The 27,532-nt window shown below is 36.1% G+C and overlaps 1 protein-coding gene across 1 annotated transcript; it reads left to right on the forward strand.

Annotated features, from left to right (window-relative positions):
* Positions 1 to 13,474: 13,474 nt before the first annotated feature.
* On the forward strand, positions 13,475 to 26,005 carry LOC117334117 (DTW domain-containing protein 2-like). The gene is made up of 6 exons (XM_033893577.1): positions 13,475 to 13,610; positions 18,943 to 19,033; positions 22,423 to 22,517; positions 22,834 to 23,020; positions 23,852 to 23,980; positions 25,735 to 26,005. Exons 1-6 carry the CDS (start codon positions 13,501 to 13,503, stop codon positions 25,912 to 25,914), a joined length of 792 nt encoding a protein of 263 aa, XP_033749468.1. The 5' UTR covers positions 13,475 to 13,500; the 3' UTR covers positions 25,915 to 26,005.
* Positions 26,006 to 27,532: the final 1,527 nt, after the last annotated feature.

Here is a 27,532-nt window from a genome sequence, read left to right on the forward strand (position 1 = left end):
AATTAGTGTTAGCAAAGCAGCCAACTCGGCCCCTGAGGACATCGAGTTCAGCCAACTAGGACATTGAGGACATCGAGGTCAGCCAACTAGGATCCTGGTGACATCGAGGTCAGCCAACTAGGACATTGAGGACATCGAGTTCAGCCAACTAGGATCCTGGTGACATCGAGGTCAGCCAACTAGGACACCGAGGACATCAAGGTCAGTCAACTAGGACCCCGAGGACATCGAGGTCAGTCAACTAGGACCCCGAGGACATCGAGGTCAGCCAAATAGGACCCGGAGGACATCGAGGTCAGCCAACTAGGACCCTGAGGACATCGAAGTCAGCCAACACACTGTTAACCTCATCTACTACCATTAATACCACACATCAAATGGATTATTCTCTTAGCAAGCTGGAGGGGACATCACGACCGTTTGGAGACATAAATGCTGAAGTGATGGAGGTGGTCCAGTGTTGACCATTAACTCATGAGGATACCTGTGGGAGATTTTACGATAAAGGTTCTAGTTTCGGTATTTCTAGTATTGAGGAGTCTAGTAATGGGAGAACTGATAAGACACATCCTGGACGGACTCCATCCTCGCACAGCACCCTCTTAGGCATCCATAGATAACATGCTAGTATCTACTCTTAAGGTTCATGACCAGACTTCCAGTGAATATTATTTGCTATTGAAGTAGTTTGTACAAACACAAGGGTGTTTGCGAGATTAGCTATGGTTTTACCTGTGTTTCTTTAGAAAATGGAACACTCTTGTATTTACAAAGGCCTATCAACCCTCCCTAATAAACCAAATTGTTGGTTCGTTTACTGCGAGGATAAGCAGAAACTTCAAAAAATTCTATCTCAAAACAGGTAACAGGCACGATATTATACTTTTCCATGGATAACCATATGACATTTACAAAGGTACTCCTATGCTTCACTTTCAGTGTTGCAAACTCACCTACCCTATGTAACAACAGGCCACTGCAGAGGGGGTAGGTACATGTGTCAGTGATTTTTTTGGTATTTATAATCACTACTCAGGTAAAATATTGATAGCAGTACCTTTCAGACCAATTGATAAACAACTAGTTTTATTTTTATAATGATGAGAGTTCCAGAAATGACTCTGGATTTTTTTGAAAGAAAATAAATTTTGTCATTGGATTTGCTAATATTGGGCAATGTATAGGTGAAATACACAGATAGTATGTCCTTGGATTGTAAAAGTACAAGGTAACCTGGGGTCCATTGCGGGTACAATATACATTTTCAATGGAATCTCACGTAACAACGTGTTTCAGTTTCGTTAAATACCCAATGCAGAACCTCACCAGCAAAACCTGTTTGGAAGCCAGTATGGTGTCACGGTCAAGCATGACGGTGTTACAATAGGATTCACTGCGAGTGCTGCCTCAGTAGCCCGAGGCATATACGACCAGAGCCCCGTTCGATTTGCACTCTTCTCATTCTAGAATATATCTTCCGGTCACTCGATTTGAAGCTCTTCTGCTTCTGGAAGATCTTCTACTTCTTCCGTCTCGAAGCTGGAAGATTTCTCTTCCAAGATGGCGGCGACCATGTTTTAAGTGTGCGAGTGACGAGTTTCACTAAAGAAGGATATATGACACATACATGCATGTGTTTGTATCATAGTGTTTGAGAAAACTTAAAAACTTGTTTATTTTGGGTTATAGTCTCCCGGTTTACTCGATTTACATCTAACGGAATGAGATCTTCTTAGAAGGCTTCTCTTCTGAGAAGAGTTCAAATCGAGTGGGGCTCAGGTGTGATTACCGTAGTCGCTTCGTAAGAAGCCCTGGGTTTACAGGTAAAATAAATCTGAACGGAGATTTTATGTCAGAAGTGTGGACATGTACCTTAAAGAAGATAGATTCACTACAATCCAAGAAGATTTGACATAACAGTACATGACGAATCCGGGGCTGATACGGAACAAGCCTTTACCCTACTCCTATACGTATATGAGGTCTTATTCCACCTGATTACATTGGTGGATATTGCGACCTCATATCCCCTCAGCGAGTTTTTCTTGTAGCTGCCAGCGCCCTGATTCTAGGGCGCGACGAAAAAGTGTCATAAACCATCTAAAACGATAATTCATGTTAACAAATATGTGTACGCTTACTTGTTGATGAAGTATCAATCCATTTATGCATAAACTGTTGATGGACACCTCTTAAATATAATTATATCCACAATAATTCACTTGCAACCTACTGTGTTAAATATTGGGTCACTAAAACAACTTTGCTGTTCCGGTTATTATAAAATACGGAATGCAAATAAAACGGAAAACGTAGCGTAATATTTTCACAGCGTTTCGTTTGTTTTGTCTATTTCAACTCCATATTTGGATAAACCGGAAATAACCTCGAGAGGTCACAATCAAAACAAGTATGGCGGTATATACAAATGGGACCTACGCTTAAACGACAAAAGAGGCTAATAATCACTGATCTTGGATATAGATATGGACACCAGTTGTGTGACTTTGTGTATTTATGATAGATAGATAGATAGAATAAGGTAGGTCAGATCATATGAAATGTGAGTAAAGATAACTTTTAAACGACTTTAATTAGGTGGGTCACAGCAACAGGTTTTATGTGCGGTGGTGATTAGAGGTTACATGACAGCCTGTCAAAAGTTTCCTGTCGTGTAAACCTCTAATATTATTGGAGTAGCCTTTACCCATGCATGAGTGAAGTAACCTTCACACAGGAATCATTCAACATCCAAAGGTGGACCCAGCTCCAGAAAAGCATGTAAGGACTAACGCGCAAAATGAAGGAGTACTGGACGGTATATATTCCAAATGAAGGACAGAGACAGCAATATTTGAATTTCACGAGACACGTACATGGCCCCACCACAAGTTATCAATCTTAAAAACAATTCAGCACTGCCACTACATACTGTAGTAATACCTCATAACGATCATCCAGTCCCAATTCGTACGAGCATAGTCGTTCGATGGGGTGCAAGTAACATCCGAAAATTATTGATGTTTGAACTTCAAATATGGTGCCATTGTGTCGTATTTGGAATATCCAAATAAACGATACGGTAAAACTTGAAACGTACGGGCTAGTTAGTGAGATGCCACAAAAGGTTTAAAGTATTCAGAACAAAACATTTCTTGACTTACAAAGTAAACAAACACAGGCTTGTGTGTTTACATGCCAGCCACGCCCCCAACTCCGCAAACTTAGCGCTCCACAGGCCACATTATACTGATCACTCTAGTGATAATAGCTGACACAACAGAAGCATGACTGATATGCAGCGGGCTCAGTCGCTATCTGAGCTACGACTCGGATGTCTACCTCTCGTGATAGAGACTGGTCGTTACATAAACTTACCTGAGGATCAGCGATTATGTCCATTTTGTATGAACTACAGGGGTATTACCCTTATTAGTCACGTAGCTAAGTTATTTACTAGTCTTCTGAACAAAAGATTGTTGGAATGTAGCGAATCCGAACATGTTATATTTGTATTGCATAGTTTAATAACAAATACATTACAACAGAATAAAAAGCTTTACTGTTTTTGTCGATTATAAAGCATTTGATAGTGTAAATCACGATAAACTCTGGCTTAAAATATGGAGAAGTGGAATTAGGGGTATGTTGTTAAAAGTAATTAAATCAATTTACGAAAATGTAAATCCTGTACAAAAGCGGGTAATTATCTGCTATGTTCGATTTGCATGTCGGACTCTTGAAAGGGGAATCTTTATCCCTGATACTATATTATCTTTTTTTAATGATATGGAAAGTGCACTAATTAATTCTAATTGTCATAGTTATCAATTGCAACTTTTGAATTTGTTCTTTCTCATGTATGCTGATGTTACGGTTTTATACACTGAAGATGCTAATGATCTCCAAAATATGTTAGATCATTTGCAAACTTTTTCTAATAAATGGAGTTTAACTGTTAAAAAAAAAAGAAAAAAAGTTGTTTTTAGAAAGAGCAAGCGTTTATATAATTACTACCCAATGAGCATTGGAAATGTCAAGGTGAGAATATAGAGGTACATTGTAGTTCATAATTTTTGTTATTAGGGCCTAGTGTTTAATCATAACGGAAGATTTACCATGGCACAGAAAACATTAGCATCACAGGGAAGGAAAGCGTATTATCTTCTTAAAAGTATAAGTGAAAATTATATGCTGAACGCTGAAACTGAAGTATCACTATTTGATACAATATGTAGCATGTATACTTAATTACTGTTGTGAGGTGTGGGGGCATCACCCAGCACCAAAAAATAGAATCTGTGCATGGTGTATTTTGAGACTGATGTACTTTACATGTACATCGTAAAAATAACGATAGAACAGATAGTTGTATATTAAAGTCGTGCTATGATGCTCTATTTGAGCTTAATATCAGAAAACCTAATTTTCCATCCCAGCCCAGTTATTCTACGTCATCAACCAGTTTAAACATTATCTCGAGCCTGCACGAGGTAATTTATCAAATCAGGCATACAACACCACTGTTAAAGGTGAAGTTGTGGGACAAACGATAACAAAGACCGATAACTCCGATATCCATCCGCCGACTGTTCACGAGGAAATACATGTATAGTCGCCTTATTCGCGCGGCATGTTATAGTCGAAGATGAATCAGGAATTTAAAAATAAGCATTCTTAATCACAGGTCTTAGCCACAGGCCTTTGCATAGAAAACGTGTAATGTGGAAATCGCAAGCACTTTTACACAGAAAACATATCACTGATATATATATTTTTTTAAATTCACATTTTCTATGCAAGCGCCTGTGGTCTTCAAAACATGTTCCGTGGAGAACGCAATATCAAGTTACACAAATCATTAATCCCCAGTATAGTCGACACATTGTGATGTCTTAAATTTAAGGTATTTAAAATTAAAGTGAAATCATAGAAAAGTTTGTCGAACAAAACATTAAATGCTTACATACCTTCACAGGACCACGATGATTATGTAGAGGAGAGAATAATATGAAAACAGGTGCAATGTTTACATATCGCTATGACAATGACGCGCCATGCTTTTGACAACGCCATGCAGAAAGATCAATGCCTATTCAGACGCATATTTTGTACAACCATTTGCAAAAGTCTGTCAATCATGCAGATATGACACGGACCTTAAATTGAATATTACCCTACACGTCCGTACAATGAGAAGCGCTTTTTAGTTGGAAGTGGTCAGTCAGGTGGTATATGACAATGACAAGATTTTATTCTCACAAACATATAAAGTGTAGAGAATTACATACATATGTACATACAAAATTGTACAGGACATATGATATAATACATGGTTTTCAGGTCAAACAGTTGACCCCTAGCCGCAGAAACCCCACATTCAATTTCAATTTATTTATTCCAAATGCAACACAGCATATAGGATAACACAATATTCATATAATATGTATACATATTGTAACTTGAATGACAAGATGGCGGAGGGTACAACACAGGCAATATACTTACGACACATAATAATGAATAACATAATGATTTTGAAAACTTGTAACTGCACATGCATAACAATTCAGTGTTTACGTATTGCATGCCTATGACGTCATGACAGTATGACGACATAATTTAAACATGTACTATTCAATATAAGTAACATACTTTCTAAATATACACAAGAAAACTATATATGAAAACTGTGATCATAATTTCCAAAACACATTTAATTTAATTACTTACAAGGAGAGTTTTTCTTTCTGCAGTGGCATGTAACAAAAATTTACCCAATCTATTCAAAGTTTTAACACTTTTACTGGAAAATAATTCTATCAGTTTATAAACACTTGGATGAGAATAATAATACTTTTTGGTGTATGTTTTTCTTAGTTCAGAATATGAAGGACAAAGAAGCACAAAATGTACATCATCCTCGACGTCATTTTTGTCACAAACTGTGCGAATTCTTTGACTTCTAGGTATTTTATTGTAGTGCCCAGATTCAATATTAAGACTATGTCCTTGCATACGGAATTGACTCAATAACTTTTTAAATTTATAATCAATTGGCTTAATAAGATAAAATTGAGTATTGAAGGTATCTACAATATGTTTGTATAAATAACATTTCGACGATATATCAAACGCACTGCGTAATTCTTGAATAAATACATCATGAACATGCTGGACATATACTTGCATCAAATGACTTTCATTTAAAACGTATTGGCTGTTCCAAATATAACCAAAACCTTAACTACAAAGCTCATTTTTAATATGATAAACCCAATTACTTTTACAATTAGTTTTTTTTTATTATTCAATTCGACAAGTGCATCATAACATGATTTTAAAACACAATTATTGGTTTTTACGTTGCACATACAATGAATATCTACCAGTTTCGAAGAAGACCATAGCAGAATTTACCGATTTCTTAACATTAAGTAAGTCTTTGAGAAAAAGAAGATGATTTTTTTTTTGAATTTGTGGTGAAACAGCTTGTCCCCATACTTCACATCCGTAATTCAAAACACATGCAACATAAGTGTCAAATAAAGACATTTTCGTTTCAATATTAAGGGTGAACACTTTCATTTTTCTTTTTAAATGATAATATGCTTTTCTTCCTTGGCAAGCCAAAGTATCTAATGCTGCAGAGAATCTACCGTTAAAGTTAAAAATCAGGCCCAGGTAACAAAACTTATCGACAATTTCTATAGGGTTTCCATTAAAAGTCCAGTTTTCAGAGGGTAGCATTCTTTTTCTTTTCCTAAAAACAACAATTTTTGTTTTATCTGTGTTTATTTTTAAGTTCCATTTAAGAGTATAAGTCTGTAAACTATCAAGCATATTTTGGAGGTCGGTAACGTCCTCTGAAAACAAGACTGTTTCGTCTGCGTACATTAACATAAAGAGGTTAATCAGCTGTAATGAGTAACTTTGAATATTAGAATTTATAAAATGACTTTCCATATCGTTTAAAAAAAGAGAATAGAGCATTGGGGATAAAGATTCTCCTTGCAATAATCCGACATGCAAATCGAACATGGCGGATAATTTACCATTTAGTTTAACACAGGAACGTACATTATCGTAAATTGATTTAATTACATTCAGTAATCGCCCCCTAATACCATTTCTCCAAAGTTTATACCATATTTTTTTATGATTAACACTATCGAAAGCCTTACTGTAATCAATAAAAACACAATACAGTCTCTTGTTTTGTTCTATTGAATTAATTATTAAACTTTGTAATGTAAAAATGGCGTCTCTAGTACCAAAACCGGGCTTAAAACCAAACTGAGCATCTGAAACAACATTTTCGCGAGTACTCCATTTTAACAGACGCTTATTTAATAAGGACGTGAACAGCTAAATGACTAATTAATGTAATCCCCCTATAGTTGTTAACATTATTTCTATCACCCTTTTTATGCAAAGGTATGATTACACCCTGAGCCCATGACTCTGGAAAATATCCAATTTGCAACATAGTATTAAACAACTTCAATAGAACTGGCAAAAATACATCTTTATATTCAATAAAATACTCATTAAATACCATATCTACACCCGCAGTTTTACCCTTCGGTAAATCCTTAATTACTTCTAGTAACTCGTTATTATTAAAATCAACATCTAATTCAGGGTATACACATTCGGCATTTCTATTATTTACAATATCACTGTTATTCATCTCACCCGCCATTTCTTTAAAATAACAGAAAAAAATCTGCTAATGAAATATCACCAGTCTTAGATACCTTACGATTTGAAAAATGGCGAAAAAATTCCTTCGGATTATTACGTTTCAATATATCGAGCATGTTTCCTTCCATTCTTAAATATTCACGTTTCAACTTCCTCTCACACACTTTATACTGTTTTTTAGCCTGTGCAAGATTTGTTCTCTTGGCATATGACCGTTCACTATTAAACTCTGACAGTGCACTTTTGTATTTCTTATACAATAATCTACAATTTTTATCAAACCAGGGCTTATCTGGTCCCCTATTTACATAAGTATTGGAGTGACAAGAACATGTGCGATTCAAAACCTTTTTACTAGAAAGGCAAAATTTATCAAATAAAGTACGGGTGCATCTTACAAAGTTTGCTAAACATGAATCAACAATTCTTTTGAATCAGTAAGCGGGTCAACCGAGCTTTCAATCAAAAGTCTAGCATCTAAAATTTCGTTTGTTACACGGCTACTGGCTTCACCAGACCATGCTACATTAGTTACTGTAGAATACTTATCATTAACACAACAGCAATTACAATGAGTAATTCCTGACAACAGACAATTCAGCATTAAAAATATTGGCGCATGATCTGAATGCTCATTAAAACAACCTACTTCAAAAGATGTAATAGATGGTATTGATATTTTATCAGTTAAGACGTAATCTATAACGCTAGTTCCATTATAATTACAAAATGTTAATTTTCCGTCAGGGTCTCTATAATATGTTGGTCTATTGCTATGAGCAGACGAGTCAGTGGGTGCTAACGATTCTTCGCCAGTGGTCGGTCAGGTTTACTTTACCCGGAGGTACCTCACGTACGTGGTCAAGCAGGAGACTCATTTCCTTAGAATTACCACGTGGTCACTCAGGTGACACACACATGTACCCTTACAAGCACCACGTGGTAAGATATGTTATCCGTACCCGCAGAAACCCCGCATGGACGACCACGTTTCGAATACCCAGGGAAAGGGAAGCTCCACGTGGAATTACCACATGGTAAGTCAGTTAACCCACAGAAACCCCACTTGGTTAATAAATAGAATCATAACCAGGGAAAGCCCACGTGGTCAGTCAGGTGACATATAATCTTAGAAGTAGCACGTAGTAAGTCAGTTGACCCCTTACCCGCAGAAACGTGACCTAGTCGATCAGGTTTCTCATACCCGGAGGAACCTCATGTGACTAAGCCGGAGACTCATACCCTTAGAATTACCACGTGATCGGTTATATAACTCTTACCCCTAGAAATCCCACGTTGTCACTCAGGTGATACATATCCTTAGAAGCACCACATGGTAAATCAGTTGACCCTTACACGCAGAAACCTCAAGTGATCAAGTGGTCAGTTAGGACAGAGACATATAGTTAGGAGACTCTCTTACCCAAGGAAGTCAGTTACCCTACCCGGCGGAACCCCACGTGGTCAATAAGGAGACACATACTCATGGAGACCACGCGTACCCGTAAACTGAAGGCGTCGATGTGAAAATTCTAAACATTTAAGTATCTAGCTTGTTGTATTCCGTTTCAGGTTATAGTTGTATGAACGCCACTGCATTACAGTACTTATTATTGGGTATATATTAGGTATATTAACAACATAAATTGCCTGTAACTCGAATCGTAGTGCAGTTCAGTATTGTATTGAGATCACCGCCCTTTACCGGAACGAGTCCAAAAATAAACGAGCGGAACGCAACTGCGTTACACAGTACACTAAAGAAATGATCACGATCAGAAACTAAATGAATCTAAGGTCCTCCGGAGACACCCCATGCAGTTGGTTCAGTGCTCAATACCCGGAGAAACTCCTAGCAGTCGCACACAGAACATGATATAGATTTGAAAGTGTATAATGCTGCAGACAATAATTACGGGTCTAAATCGACAAAGTACGATGTATAAATGAAACAGCAATATTAATTTACATAGATCACAATACAAGATTGTTGATCTCCAAGTCGACACATTTTGACAATAAACTTATATACCATTTGTTCAATAAATCATCAAATACATAAATACTTACCTTCACAGGACCACGTCCATGTGCATGGAGTAGAAAACTAAGTATGACAGTAGGTACACTGTTTATAAATAGATCTAGTATATCGATATGACAATGGCGCAGAATGTTTTTGGAAAACGGCAAATCGAAAGTGAAAGTCATTGGTCTAACTTCCAAGTAATACGGGTATTCAGCACTTGACACATACGATCAAGTTGTCGCATATATTCAAATCGTTGACAGTCCACATATTTACTATTACTGTACTTTCTTTTCATCCTGTTTGACATATGTCCCGTTGGAATTTTGATTATTCATTCGAGGAAGATCAGTCCAATATCCCATCACAGAAAATTCAACCCCACGTTGTCTGCCATGTAACCCATACCTATAGAAACCCCAACTGGTCTGGTATGTAATGCATACCTATAGAAACCCCGCGTGATCTGGTATGTAACTCATGCCTATGGAAACCCCACGTGGTCTGCTATGTAACTCATGCCTATGGAAACCCCACGTGGTCTGCTATGTAACCCATACCTATAGAAACCCCACGTGGTCTGCTATGTAACCCATACCTATAGAAACCCCACGTGGTCTGCTATGTAACTCATAAATATAGAAACTCCACGTCGTCTGGTATGTAACCCATACCTATAGAAACCCCAACTGGTCTGGTATGAGAATCATGCCCTATAGAAACCCTACGTATTCTGGTATGTAACTCATGCCTATGGAACTATAGAAACCCCACGTTGTCTGCTATGTAACTCATGTCTATAGAAGCCCAACGTGATATGATATGTAACCCATACCTATAGAAACCTCACGTGGTCTGCTATGTAACGCATGCCTATAGAAACCCCACGTGTTCTGGTATGTAACCCATACCTATAGAAACCTCAACGTGGTCTGGTATGTAACCCATACCTATAGAAACCCCACGTGGTCTGGTATGTAACCCATACCTATAGAAACCCCACGTGGTCTGGTATGTAACCCATACCTATAGAAACCCCACGTGGTCTGGTATGTAACCCATACCTATAGAAACCCCACTTGTTCTGGTATGTAACGCATGCCTATAGGAACCTCAAGTGGTCTGGTATGCGACTTATGTCTATATAGAAACCCCAACTGGTCTGGTATGCGAATCATTCCTATAGAAACCCTACGTATTCATGTATGTAACTCGTGCCTATGGAAATATAGAAACCCCACGTTGTCTGCTATGTAACTCATGCCTATAGAAACCCAACGTGTTCTGGTATGTAACCCATACCCATAGAAACCCCACGTGGTCTGGTAGGAGAAATATATAAAAGTTTGTCCAACAAATCACTGGATAAACATGTCAATAGCTTACAGGAGAGAATAAGGCGCGACAGCGTAACCCGATAGGCAAATGTACTTGTGTATCTTGTATAACCTTTGTAACTATCTGTCAATCAATACAGATTGTCGTATGATGTAAACGGATTTTGTATTGAGATATGACACGGTTCATAAACGTATCGAGATATCTCCATGTCACGACTTTTTGTTTGTTTGAACTCTGATGAATAGTGGCACTGGGACGCTGGTTCACTTTTAATACAGACGAGTTTTATGTTACATGTATTCTCAGATCGAAAGTGAAAGTACAATTCTCCATTCCATGTAAAATGTGTTTGGTATTCACTCGGTAGACTTTTGTACTTTGTACAGTCATTACCAAGGGGTGTTCGTTTAAAATACGTGTGTAAATACCACATATATCCAATAAAGGATACTTCGGATTTTTCGTAAAAATATTATTAGCATCCCGCACGCCTAGATTAACTAGAATGCAAATCATATCATTTCTTTATCAACATTGTTATAGTTCCTTTGTTTTTCTGATACGTTTGAGTCTGAACACCAAACTAAATACAGTAACAGTAGATTGTCCGAGGAGTTCCGCGGCGAACTGTATAAGAATTAAAGATACTTCATCACCGACAAAAGACTAATTTATGATCGATTAAAAGCAATAACAGACTTTTCAATCAGTTATTCTTTTAAATTAACTTGCAGCTAGAGCATGGACAGGTCAGCAATGGCCCAGTCATGTGGCAATACAGTAGGCCTACAGTATGCACGTATTACTGAGTTTGACGTTTGAATTAAATACAATGACAAGACAGTAAATTATAGATTATACATGTAGCATACTATGGTGTGACTCTTGCATCCTCCCACTTCCATATTTGCTGAGCTTACGGAAATGAAAAATTCGGTTTAAAGCCCATTTGTTAGCTTTGATTTTGATCAACAGCTTTTGATTTTTGACCTTGACCTTTGACCTAGTGAGCTTGAGAGTTGATCAATTGACTTATATAACTCAGACCAATTTTACTTCATGTCATAACAAAAAAAGGACATTGACCTTTGACCCTGACCATTAACATTGATTGTTTAACCACGGTATGTATTTTTGTGAACTGAACACCTGAACCAAATTTCACATAAGTTGGTCTATAAACCTGGGAACTTAATTTGGGGACGGGCGGACAAACAAACATATTGAGTGATTACTTATTGAACATCTGAATCTCTGATATAGGGCCATTATAAGCTAATATTTTAAATTAACATGTAATTACATTTTCTTATGAACATTGACACAACCTTCTTACTTCACAGTAGTGAAATGATAGTATAGACGTTAAAGACCAAAAGGTGTACATAGAAGCAATAAGGTATGATATAAAATTGTTTATTATTTTCATTTCAAATGTTCAGTGTTTTGATATAAAAACATGAAATCAATACATGAATAAGGGAAATAGCAAATGCCTCAATATAAACAATCAACCAACATATCCCAGTATCCCATTTACTATTATTCAAAACAAATTAAATTCAAAGATGTTTTTATCTTATAGTTTCCACTAAAAAAAACTTAATAAAAAAAACCTCTCATTGTAACTAAATTCCCTCACTTTTTTAACAGCATCCAACCTACAAACTGACCGTAATCGTCATTTTTGACGGAGGTTGTATAAAGAAGAATAAAACAATACATATCCTAGTATCCCATTTGCTATTTTGCCGCCATTTTGTGATGACTGACGGCCCTTTGACTGAAAACCCACCCGTTGCATATTGTTGGACTAATTGCATAGAAACTTAATTGGTCTGTCGGCGGACCAAGTTATTATTTTTGGGAATTTCCGTATACTTTCAAAAATACACATTACCTCAAGTTTTTGATTCGAAATAACTTGTTAAGTATATGTTAAGTCTGAAAACTTTAAAGAGGTCAAAATATAAACATTTATATATTTCTTTGAGAGTATTGTCTTTAATTGGTTGGATCTCCATAGAAAGCAACATTGGTACAAGAAAGCTTTTGTTTCTCGGTCGTCTTTGTGGACTGGACAGTGAATACTTTACTCATACTATATTTTTGCAGAGGCGGAGCACGATATAATTTCTTCGGAGTGCAACTAATTATTTCCCACTATAAATGAAAGATACAACTGGAACTTTTGGAGTGTAGTAGATCTAATAACATAAAATATTTAAGCTTGGGAATTGTATCAAAACATACGTTAACCTCTTCTTGTTCTAAATAGGTCATAATTTCTCTTTGTCGACACTGTAGTATATTTAAGAGTGGAGCATTTTAATAGCAAATTTCATTTAAGCTCAGTACTCTCAGTAATTTGATCCTCCATTGACGTCTTGATTTACAAGCGTCCTAATGATACAGATATCAAAATGGCTTCCGCTGAGGACGATTGCGAAAATGATCTGCTAGAATTTTGCAATTATTTCGTTGAAGATGAAGTTGTTGAATCGGAGAGGAGATCGATGTGTCCCAGATGCAGGTAAGAAATGTGTAACAATACTGACTGATCAATTTGTCAATATATTCAACAAAAAGGCGAATTCCATGACGGACATTCCAGCTGTGTACTGTACATGTACTGTTCAGGTTAACCCTACTGTACTCCAACAATGTTAGAGGTTTTACATATCCAATAGAAAAAGAACCGACCAGCGGTCTTTTATGTTATAGGAGTAATGTTAACCCATGTTATTTTTTCGCTATATTTTGCCAATAAGCATATATCTCTTGGCCTATAATTGCCATTTTTGATATAGATCTATATAAAAGCATGTGCACCAAAACGACATCTGAAACTTGATGAGGATCAGTGGATGTTTACAAACATTTGAACATATTGCAATCAATTTTGATTCTATTGAAGAGCATTGAATGAATGAATCTTGTTTCATGTTACAACAGACACTTATTACGCGGCGAACGGTCTCACTAGTTACCGACAAGAGCCGACAAGAGCCGACAAGAAACTAGATTTACCGACAAGAGCCGACAAGAAGTTAGAATTACCGACAAGAAGCCGACAAGAAAGAAAATGAGAGATAAAATAGTTTTTATTTATTAAAACAATCTATGATTTGTTGATTTTTTTTATTTAGGAATATTTTGTGGTCTGATATAGATGGTTGTGACAGGTAATATTGAGCCAACAAGAAAAATAGTTCTACCGACAAGAGGCTTGAATCACCGACAAGAAAGAAAATAAAAGATAAAACACATTTTATTTATCAAAACTATATTTGATTTGTTCATGTATTAGTTATTTATTATCTATTTGGATTGTTTTGTTGTCTAATGTAATGTTGGCGACAGTTAATTGAGCCGACAAGAAAAAAATATGATTTACCGACAAGAGGTTATAATTAGTCTACCGACAAGCCGACAAGAAAATGAACAATACGATCTTTTTTATTTCTTGATTTATACTAATTTAATTACACGTACAATGAAGTAATACATGTATATATCGACAATGATTGCATTACCAGAAAATGATTGATACAATTGTTTCTGTATCTTCGTTTCTAATAATTTCACTGCATTGAACGGGAACCAACAAGAAGTTAGAATTACCGACAAGAAGCCGACAAGAAAGAATAGAAAGGTTATTTCTTCGTACATACTAATTTAATTATATGTACTGGAATATATTGAACAATTAACAATTTAATAATATGTATATATTTAAAAGAAAATTTATTAAATGATATGATAATGGAATAACTTCAATGTTAATTTTGTATTGATTGCAAAACTACCCATGATATATTCCAAATTTCGTACTAATTTTAAAAAGGTAAATCACAATTTATTTTTATTTTATATAAGTTCGTGTAGATTGATTATTAGAAATTGTTGCAATGAATTAATTCTGACACCAACTACCAGATAATGAAAAATAGTAATTGGCGATGTGGGCGGGCCCATATTTAGAAATTATACTATCATACCTTCACCTATGAGCCACGTGCCGATTGACCTTAGGGGACACACGCGTCCACGGGTAACTTGTATACACAAATTTCTGCCAAGAGTAATAATGACCAGCGAAATCTTACACAATGACAACATACACTTAACTGGCTGGCTTCCTATGCAGTGAAAACACATAATACCAGCACCCGAACTGAATATCTTTGAAGAACCGCAACAAAATATTAGACAGGACAAAATGTTTATATACATGTTTTTTGTCCGTATGTACAAGAGAGTTTGATACATGGTGCATTATACGGCCATGGGGACTTCGAGTTAAGTCCACCAGTAAGCAGCCTCCAATGTTCTAAATCACATTGCAAAGATTCCTAAGTCAACGGATGGTAGTCTCACAATCCCACAAACTCAATCTTTGGCACGTAAACCTGGGCAAAGAAAACGCACAATAAATGCAAAAACTCTATCGCTTAAAAAAATAAAACTTCAGTGAGTCTGGTGGGACCGTCAGTGGTGGAATATTTAACTGTTGAGACCAAAAACATTCACCAACAGAATATGTTTAACTTTGAATGCAAAACAAATACATGAAAACAAAAACAAAAAACAACTAAGAAATAAAGAATAATATATACATACTTTGTCTCTTATCGTCATCTTGTCGGTAATTCCAGCCTCTTGTCGGTAGATCTATTTTTCTTGTCGGCTCAATTTTCCCTGTCACCACCATTGTATCAGACACCACAAAACAATCAAAAATAGAAAAGAAAGAGAGAAAAAAAAAAAAAAAAAAACATATCAAACATTGTATTAATAAATAAATTAAAAAAGCAACTATTTTGTATTTCATTTTCTATCTTATCGGCTTCTTGTCGTTTAATTCAAGCCTCTTGTCGGTAGGCCTAGATCTATTCTTCTTGTCGGCTCAATATTACCTGTCACAACCATTATTTCAGACCACAAAATATTCCTAAATAAAAAAATCAACAAATCTTACATTGTATTAATAAATAAAAACTATTTTATCTCTCATTTCCTTTCTTGTCGGCTTCTTGTCGGTAATTCTAACTTCTTGTCGGCTCTTGTCGGTAAATCTAGTTTCTTGTCGGCTCTTGTCGGCTCTTGTCGGTAACTAGTGAGACCCCGCGGCGAACAGTCATGTTACTTGATTAATATGTAACCAGGGAAGTTGGCAGGTTTGCAATCTATTTTGACAAATTTTATATTGAATATAGAAGAGTTTAATAAATGATAAATAAATAAAACATGTTTTTTTGAAATTTATTAATCTGTTATATCACATATCGATCGAATGTCAAGTTAGACACATACTCCTCTAGACACTTATATATGTTCATGCATTAGCTAGGTGCATCTAGATGTAGGCTGACAGTAAGAATCCAAAGATACCATAATGTCGGTGGTCTAGGTACCTAATGACTAATGAGTGTCCAGGGAAGTTTAATAGCACAGACTCCACTTGACACTCAGAATAAAACTAATAAACGATAGGCCTTTAATTAATACATTGAAATTTATAATGAGGAAACATGTACAAGTGGAGAAAATTCCCTGAAGATACGTGTACAGTAATTAACATATGAATAAAACAATTGTTTTTATATATGAATGGCATTTGTGTGGAATTGTAATAAAATACAATACAAAATTCTGTTTTAAAAGTAAGTTTGATAAAAATGTTGGGAAAAAAAGACGTAAATATTATCAAATGTATATGATTTCAAAGTAGTATGTACTGTACATCATGAATTAGAAATGTACATGTACATTTATAATACCCCCGTAACGATGTTAGGGGCGCGGTATACTGCAATCGGCCTGTCCGTCTTTCGTCCCACAATCTTGTCTGGACAACTCCTACTATAGTGCTGTTCCGATTTCAACAAAACTTGGCATGTGTAATCAGTACAGTACAACATGTAGTTGTGCATCACAACTTTTTTTTAGATAACTGGTATGCATTTTTCAAAATGGCCGCCGACTTCAGATTGGTTGAGGCATGTCCGGACAACCCCTACTAAAGTACTGTTCCGATGTCAACAAAAATTGGCATGTGTATCAGTATCACAACTTGTCCGAACAAGTCGAAGTACAAAACAGATTTTAACCAAACTTGGCATGAAATTATGCCTAACTAAAATAAACACAGGTCAATTTACAATGTTATGATCAGGAGTGTTAAATATTTGTTACCGAACCGATGTACAATTGCAGTATTGGATGGTGTATATCATGAATATTTATAAATTGAAGCTGGTTTTGGATCGATTGATGTCTTAATATTGTAATTCATAAAATGTAATAACTGACTGGATTAGATATGATTACACTCGCCAATAGCCTACTCAACTATATAGGCGCCCATGGGGGGGTATTAGTTATCCCTTGGGATACAACTCTAGTTAGTGTTGTCCCCATTATCAATTATAATCAATATCTAATCGGAAAGGCAACCAATTCTCGATGATGGATTATGAGATGTCAACATAGATGATTGTTTCCAAAACGGAAAGTGCAAGTTCTACTTCTATTTTCACTAAAGAGATAACGGAAGTACATGTACTATGTCCTAACTACAACTGCTTACAAATCATGCTTTTTAACTGTAATTAATTGCAAAATATATATAAAAAAACTTTTTATCAAGAAAGATTATGACATAATGAAATGGTATAATAGAAAATAAAGATACTCAAAGTATAGCTTAAAGAGGCTTACCCGCAGAAATACATATTCTGTAATTGTTTTCAAGAAATAAAGTCGGAAAGCCTCTAATTTTGTCACATAGAAACGTGTACTGAAGTTTATTTAGTGATCAGAGATGTGCCGTTTACCGGTCCGTCTGCAGGTAAGCCTCTTTAAGTATAAAATCAAAATGGCCACATACTCTGCTTTGGAAAAAATAGGACTATTTAATCCCAGAGTAAAGAAAAAGTAATATTCCTAAAGGATTATGTAACGATATGATAGGCTAACAGATTAATAATCGAAAATCAATCGATTGACACTAACCGATTTCATCTGATCATCAATGTTGAAATCTCAGCCGATTCCCATCACTAACATTTATTATTTGAAGTGTTATAGAGGATCTGTATCCTGTAACAGAAAACTCTCATTATATCTAATCTATATTGGGATTGACAGATTGTTTTTGTCTCTATTTATACTGATAGTGCCTGTACATGTATTGTGTATCTGCTATTCAAACCCTGCGTGTTACTGTAATATCTTATCAAAAGAGAGTGAGGGAATTAGGGTTTGGTATAGTTGTAAATACAGTAGTGTTAATTTGGTGAAAATATTTGTTGGAAATTGTTTTATTTCATTCGTTGAAAAGTGACATTTAATTTTATTTGCAAAATGGGAGTGATCACCATAAACAAGTTAGAAACAGTAAATTTTGCATGTGCATCGATCTACTCCAGTCAAGTGATTTGACTCTCTAGGTATAGTGGCTAGGTTTGCTATAGTCTTATCAAACCATGAGCAATACCAAGGAGGTAATTATATATATATCAATCATAGTTATATATTTCCCGATAAACTAAACAGCTGACAATTAAAGCTCATCAATATTCATCAATATTTCAAGACACTGTTTCCTTCTTTTGGTGTCTCCGGCCTTGACACCCATCCTCATAGGATTGTGACTCTCCATGTCCACTGGTTTATCACTATACATACAGATAGAGTTGAACCAAGGGAAACAAATACGGTTACCTTTACACCATTGACCAATGTATTCTATATTTGAAGATACAAACTGTATGTCCCATTTATTTACTGTAAACCTATATAGCTACTGTTATGTACTCATGTTTTGATATTTGTGGTATAACTGTACATCTCTGTTGCAGCCGTCCTATAACTGTTTGCTGGTGTCCTTATTTACCTAAAGAGCGTCTGGACGTAAAAACAAATGTCTACATTCTACAACATCCATACGAGGTAATTTTATTCTGAAAATGATTTTCATCATACATGTATATAAAAAAAATAGTTTAATTACTGTATCTAAGTATTACAGGAAAAACTTCATTTGTAGTTGAATTGTATATGTAAATGTTAACATTAACCCTGGTAAATACCAGCTGCAATATACCGCCCAGCTAGAGAGAATACATGTAACCCTGGTAAATACCAGCTGCAATATACCGCCCAGCTAGAGAGAATACATGTAACCCTGGTAAATACCAGCTGCAATATACCGCTCAGCTAGAGAGAATACATGTAACCCTGGTAAATATTAGCTGCAATATACCGCCCAGTTAGAGAGAATACATGTAACCCTGGTAAATACTGGCCGTAATATACCATCCAGTTAGAGAGAATACATGTAACCCTGGTAAATACTAGCCGTAATATACCATCCAGTTAGAGAGAATACATGTAACCCTGGTAAATACTAGCCGTAATATACCATCCAGCTAGAGAGAATACATGTAACCCTGGTTAATACTAGCCACACTATATCGCTCGGCTAGAGAGAATACATGTAACCCAGGTAAATACTAGCCACAATATACCACTCGGCTAGAGAGAATACATGTAACCCTGGTAAATACCAGCCGCAATATACCGCTCAGCTAGAGAGAATACATGTACATGTAACCCTGGTAAATACTAGCCACAATATACCGCCCAGCTAGAAAGAATACATGTAACCCTGGTAAATACTAGCCGCAATATACCGCTCAGCTAGAGAGAATACATGTAACCCTGGTAAATACTAGCCGCAATATACCGCCCAGCTAGAGAGAATACATGTAACCCTGGTAAATACTAGCCGCAATATACTGCCAAGCTAGAGAGAATACATGTAACCCTGGTTAATACTAGCTGTAATATACTGCTCAGCTAGAGAGAATACATGTAACCCTGGTAAATACTAGCCGCAATATACCGCCCAGCTAGAGAGAATACATGTAACCCTGGTAAATACTAGCCGCAATATACCGCCCAGCTAGAGAGAATACATGTAAACCTGGTAAATACTAGCCACAATATACCGCTCGGCTAGAGAGAATACATGTAACCCTGGTAAATACTAGTCATAATATACCGCTCGGCTAGAGAGAATACATGTAACCCTGGTAAATACTAGCCGCAATATACCGCCCAGCTAGAGAGAATACATGTAACCCTGGTAAATACTAGCCGCAATATACCGCCCAGCTAGAGAGAATACATGTAACCCTGGTAAATACTAGCCGCAATATACCGCTCAGCTAGAGAGAATACATGTAACCCTGGTAAATACTAGCCGCAATATACCGCCCAGCTAGAGAGAATACATGTAACCCTGGTAAATACTAGCCGCAATATACTGCCAAGCTAGAGAGAATACATGTAACCCTGGTAAATACTAGCTGCAATATACTGCTCAGCAAGAGAGAATACATGTAACCCTGGTAAATACTAGCCGCAATATACCACTCAGCTAGAGAGAATACATGTAACCCTGGTAAATACTAGCTGCAATATACCGCCAAGCTAGAGAGAATACATGCATATGTAACCCTGGTAAATACTAGCTGCAATATACTGCTCAGCTAGAGAGAATACATGTAACCCTGGTAAATACTAGCTGCAATATACCGCCAAGCTAGAGAGAATACATGTAACCCTGGTAAATACTAGCTGCAATATACTGCTCAGCTAGAGAGAATACATGTAACCCTGGTAAATACTAGCTGCAATATACCGCCAAGCTAGAGAGAATACATGTAACCCTGGTACATGTAAATACTAGCTGCAATATACCGCCAAGCTAGAGAGAATACATGTAACCCTCAGGCTGGTAAATACTAGCTGCAATATACTGCTTAGCTAGAGAGAATACATGTAACCCTGGTAAATACTAGCCGCAATATACCGCCAAGCTAGAGAGAATACATGTAACCCTGGTAAATACTAGCCGCAATATACCGCCAAGCTAGAGAGAATACATGTAACCCTGGAAAATACTAGCCTCAGTATACCGCCAAGCTAGAGAGAATACATGTAACCCTGGTAAATACTAGTCATAATATACCGCTCAGCTAGAGAGAATACATGTAACCCTGGTAAATACTAGTAGTCATATATACCGCTCGGCTAGAGAGAATACATGTAACCCTGGTAAATACTAGCCGCAATATACCTCTCAGCTAGAGAGAATACATGTAACCCTGGTAAATACTAGCCGTAATACACCGCTCGGCTAGAGAGAATACATGTAACCCTGGTAAATACTAGTCATAATATACCGCCCAGCTAGAGAGAATACATGTAACCCTGGTAAATACTAGCCGTAATACACCGCTCGGCTAGAGAGAATACATGTAACCCTGGTAAATACTAGCCGCAATATACCACTCAGCTAGAGAGAATACATGAAACCCTGGTAAATACTAGCCACAATATACTGCTCAGCTAGAGAGAATACATGTAACCCTGGTAAATACTAGCCGCAATATACCGCCAAGCTAGAGAGAATACATGTAACCCTGGTAAATACTAGTCATAATATACCGCTCGGCTAGAGAGAATACATGTAACCCTGGTAAATACTAGTCATAATATACCGCTCAGCTAGAGAGAATATATGTAACCCTGGTAAATACTAGCCGCAATATACCGCCAAGCTCGAGAGAATACATGTAACCCTGGTAAATACTAGTCATAATATACCGCTCAGCTAGAGAGAATACATGTAACCCTGGTAAATACTAGTCATAATATACCGCTCAGCTAGAGAGAATACATGTAACCCTGGTAAATACTAGTCATAATATACCGCTCAGCTAGAGAGAATACATGTAACCCTGGTAAATACTAGCCACAATATACCACTCAGCTAGAGAGAATACATGTAACCCTGGTAAATACTAGTCATAATATACCGCTCGGCTAGAGAGAATACATGTAACCCTGGTAAATACTAGTCATAATATACCGCTCAGCTAGAGAGAATACATGTAACCCTGGTTAATACTAGTCATAATATACCACTCAGCTAGAGAGAATACATGTAACCCTGGTAAATACTAGTCATAATATACCACTCAGCTAGAGAGATATATATTCTCTTTACCTTGAATGGTTGAGCGTAATCCTAGTAATAAGAGCCAGAGGTTTGCGGGGTCCGATCCCTAGTGGAGGCAGTGATTTACATTGAAGTTAATCATGCTCTCTGTTACATAAACAAAACATATTGGGCAGTGGTTCTGTAATAGGTATCCATGGTTTTGATTGGCTTGACACCACACTTTGCCAACAATACTAGAGTATTGTGGAAGCAGGGGTATTAAGTTTTAATTAGTTTACAGCTTTTTTTATATATTTTTTTTCTTCAGACTTCCAGACGATTGAAGACTGCTCCCATGTTATATCAAGGACTGGCCCCTGGAAAATGTCACATTATTGTTGGCAAGAAATTTTCCGAACATAGGTAAAAATAAACTTGACAATGTATCCATGATGGCATTGAGTGTTCATCTGATTCGTTGCAGTTGTTGTGTAGATTAAAACTTCATATCTAGCTTTGATCCATAAAGCTTTAATACTTGTATTTATTTAACATATATGTGACATAATTGAGAGACAAATCTACATATTGATGTCATTATGCACCTGCTTTTTGGTGATATTATTATGTGTATGGAATTTTATCATTTTAACTGTTTAGTTTCATCTAACTTCATTGTGTTGCTTTTTAATGTAGTGTTAGAATGTTGTGTGAATGGATCAATGTTTCTGTGTTGTAGATATCCACAGGTTAATGAGATTTTGAAAGCACCCAACACCATCCTCCTTTACCCTGGGGAAGATGCGATGGACATCCAAAATCTCCCCCTTCACTATCACAGCTATAATCTTGTTATGCTGGATGGAACTTGGGCCCAGGCCAAGAATCTTTATTGTGCAAACAAAATTCTTTCCTACCCGAGAAAGGTATAAATAATACTTTTCTACAGTTACCATTTTGAAAATCTTTTAATACTGGTACTAACACGGGATAACACGGGGGAGTTGGTTCACAGGGTTTTACTTACAGAAAATTTACTCAATGTCAGTCACAGCGATAAAAGTGTGGATACACTTATCGAACGTAAGAGAAAATCATAGTCCTACTAGAATTTCCTGTCTATTGAGTATTTACTTGTAACATCTATGTTATAAATCTCTGTTAATGGTTGAACTGCTGATGTTCTTCCACATGAAATCAACTCATCTGTATCAAGTATGATAACTGGAGATCCACTTGACAGCAGGAAGTTTTCAATGGGTTTTTTTTTTTTTTTTTTGGAATGGGGCTCTATTTTAAAATCAGAAAATAAAAAGCATCAGTATTTTGACAGTTATGAGTCAGTTGGGAAAATATGACAAAGAAAACCCAAGCAAATTTCATGATTTCAATATTTTATTCAGAAACTAAAACTGACACATAAATCCTTATAAACACTAAGATTATCACTAAAAATAACGAAAAGTCTTTTACACAGTTATAAAAAATGGCCAATTGGAATAATCTGAATTGGGAAACTTGTGTCAATTTTTGATTGGGAATAGAGTTGTAAGCTGGACCCTACAAATACACTTCAGAAAATCTCTGGGCACATTATATGTACATGCTTATACATATATAACACTATGTACATGTATAATATGTGGTTTGGTCAACTGTGTTGGGTTTACTGATATAAATGCTGTTTCCCTTCAGACATTTTCAAATTCTAACATTGATCCTTCTTTATCTCACTTCCAACGTTTTTGTTTTACCAGGTACAAATTAATGATAACCCCATCAGCAAGTATGTGATCCGTACCCAGCCCACAGACTCTGCTCTGTCTACATTGGAATCAGCTGCTGTAGCTATATCTGTCTTGGAAAATAGACCAGAAATTTTTGAGGTAATTAATCCTAAGTCCTGCTGAGGTGATTTTTCAAATTTAACTTTAAAAATTAGTGATAATAAACATTCCAAATCTATGCATTTTTAGGTCAGGATGACCTATAGTCATCATGCTTCGTCCGTCGTCGTGCGCCGTCCACCGTGCGCCGTGCGTAAACTTTTCGCATTTCAAACTTCTTCTCAAGTTCCACCAGTGGGATTGAGCTGAAACTTGCCTGAAATGATCCTGAGATGGTCCTGACCAAGTGTCGTTATTTTTCGGGTCGGTCCGAAATCCAAGATGGCCGCCATAGCCGCCATTTTGAAAACACATTTTAATCTTCTTCTCATGTTCCACCAGTGCTATTGAGCTGAAACTTGCCAGAAATGATCCTGAGATGGTCCTGACCAAGTGTTGTTATTTTTCGGGTCGGTCTTTTTCGGGTCGGTCCGAAATCCAAGATGGCCGCCATCTTGAAAAACACATTTTAACATTCTTCTCAAGTTCCACCAGTGCTATTGAGCTGAAACTTGCCTGAAATGATCCTGATATTATCCTGACCAAGTGTTGTTATTTTTCGGGTCGGTCCGAAATCCAAGATGGCCGCCATAGCCGCCATCTTGAAAAACACATTTTAACCTTCTTCTCAAGTTCCACCAGTGCTATTGAGCTGAAACTTGCCTGAAATGATCCTGATATGATCCCGACCAAGTGTTGTTATTTTTCGGGTTGGTCTGAAATCCAAGATGGCCACCATGGCAGCCATCTTGAAAAAACATTTTAAACTTCTTCTCCAGTTCCACTGGTACCATTGAGTTGGAAATTGGTGAGGATTTTAAGGAAGGAGGGCCAACAAAGTGTTGTTATTTTTCGGCATTGTAAAATCATTGACTTGGCAGCCATGGCGGCCATTTTGTAACATGATTGTGCAATCATGGTTTTCCTGAACAATGCCTATTTTAAACTTCTTCTCAAATTCCACCAGTGGGATTCAGCTCTAACTTACCAGAAATGAACCTGAGATGGTCCTTACCAAGTGTTGTTATTTATTGGGTCGGTCAGAAATCCAAAATGGCCACCATGGCCAACAGTGCCACTATATACTTGCTACGGTAAATACATATTACAATAATATAAGGTTTTTAATATAGAGTCAGATGACCGTTAAGGCCCCTGGGCCTCTTGTTTTGTGTGGGGGCTTAAATATTATCTGATTCCTTGTTAAAAAATCACCCATCCAGTGCCATGACATTTAAAGAGTTTTTTCTTACATTCTATCTTTTCAGTTGAGATCTGATGTTGTAATTTTTTGCCTCACACACATTGTTATATCACAATTTAGATTTCAAATCAATCTCATAAAATGCTGTTTTCACAAATATTTACAAAGAAGTCTTACTTATGTGATAAACAGCATTCTATATTTGTTTTCGTGACATAAATACATAATGAAACTTGTTTACCATTTTTTTCTTGGTTTTGTTTCACAAATTTCACATGAAATGGAAGCTTTTATATTAGATCCTCTTTAAAAGGACTGAGTGTTAATTATCAGGTAGTAAGATATATATACAGAGTAGTAATAACGTTGTGTGTCCATGCAAAACTCTTTGTGAACAAGATGTTTCATTAACCTTTAAATGGCAATTTCAGTTGACAACAAAGAAAAATTAGAGACAAATATGTAAAGCAACATCTGTAATTAATTTCAGCGCAAATTTTCATCAGAAACACCTAATCAATGTATTAACAGAATATGTATTGTATTTCAGATGTTGACCAAACCTCTGGATGCTCTGTGTAACTTCCAGATGAAATTTGGTGCTGTTCAGCATCAAAGCAAGACCTATAAAATTGAAAATGGACTTTGGAATAAACCTCTCTCTAAAAAATTCTTAAAAAAGAGAGAGCAAGAAAAATTGAATAGTCAAGAACAATCTGGTAGTAGCTGACTGGTATATCCTGTTAACTGAAGAGTGGTCAAAACATGTGATATTTCTAGATAAAATTATGAACTTTAATGTATAAACTTTTTACTATTTAGTGTGTTTTCTTGTGTTTTCTCATTGATAAAATGATAATAAAATAATTAAGTTATAATGCAGAGATTTCTATCACTTTTAAGAGGTGGTAGAGATTATCTACCAGATATTAATTACCTTGCTAGAATTGTCAGTTTTAAAATAAGGTAAAAGTGATTCACAAATATGCCCTCCCTAAACTTAATACCTAATAATAATAATTTGTACATTACTGTCAGTGTCTTGTCATCAGACACATCGTGACATCACCAACAGGAGGAGGAATGCGATGAGAATGTCATTTAAAATCTATATCAGTCTGAACTAATACTGCTTGTACTGAGGTTTGCAGAAATAATTAAATATAATATATTGTTTATATATTGTAAACAGAATCTTAAATTACAAGAGTCTCTATTTTTGAATGTAAATTGATAAGAATACCAAAAATTTTATTTACCTCCTTGCAATTGGAAGCTCGGTTATACAGAAATATATACGTTACACCATTACATAAACTTAATCTAAGGACTGCAATAGCTTATACAGAACCTGTGTATAGTGACCAGATTCCCATAACAAGCAACAGTTCTACCCAAAACAAAGTGCATGTTCATCTATAATGGTTCCTAATATTTTTTTAAAGTTTTATTGTAATTGGTTCACAAAGGAGTAGTCTGGACAAGAATCATCCAGATAGGTTTTTTATTGTTACCTTCACAACCAAACGTCAACAACTTTTCTGGGAAATACATCTATTGTATTTGCCACCCCTAAAAACCTTTTATATTAATTTTCAGTTTAATCGGACAATATCCCAATTTTGATCAAAGCACAGCCTCTATCATGTTTCTAATCATAGGCCTTCTTTTAGTTATCATGACAGCCAGATATGACATCCAATGTTTTGGAAAAGAACATCATTGTAATTTCCATCCCTTGAGATTCTTTTATACCATTTTTAACTAAATAAGACACTATTTATTTTAGTAGCCAATCAGAATCCTCTATTATGTTCAATAGTAAATCTTTATGAAAAAAAATATGCCCAATTAAAAGTATTGATAAGCTACACAGGCAAAAGTGCCACACATGTGCCACATGCGTAGCATTTTTCATGCGATTTTCACACGATTTTCATGCGTATATCATATGATTTTCCACACGCATGATTTTCGCATGAAAAGTTCATGTCATCCACATGCGATTATCATGCGATTTACATGTCTACTTGACACGCATGAGAATCGCATGTTTTGTTGCTACATGCGAGATACATGTGAAATTTACATGCGTGTATCACATTAAAGATTTTAAGCATCAGAATCATGCGTAAATATATATTTTGTTGTTTTTCATTCATTTTTATTTTCTATTTTCATTTATTTTCATTCTTTCAGCACTTACAGTCTATTCTAATGCTTATGTGGGTGTTTTTTTTATCACTTTTCATATAAATGAGGACTGATTTTCAAGTGAGATCTTTTAATTGTTTTAAATTTCACATTAACCAGAAAAAAATGAACGATGTATACTATTTGAACAAATT

Source organism: Pecten maximus, chromosome 9 (genome assembly GCF_902652985.1).
Source record: "Pecten maximus chromosome 9, xPecMax1.1, whole genome shotgun sequence".
NCBI lineage: Eukaryota > Metazoa > Mollusca > Bivalvia > Pectinida > Pectinidae > Pecten > Pecten maximus.

Bases quoted from the DNA above. Each gene is read 5' to 3' on its own strand.
- LOC117334117 (XM_033893577.1), top strand. From the start codon at position 13,501: ATGGCTTCCGCTGAGGACGATTGCGAAAATGATCTGCTAGAATTTTGC. The intron at 23,021-23,851 runs GTATAAATAATA...TTGTTTTACCAG, and splicing joins TTCTTTCCTACCCGAGAAAG to GTACAAATTAATGATAACCC. The intron at 23,981-25,734 runs GTAATTAATCCT...ATTGTATTTCAG, and splicing joins ATAGACCAGAAATTTTTGAG to ATGTTGACCAAACCTCTGGA.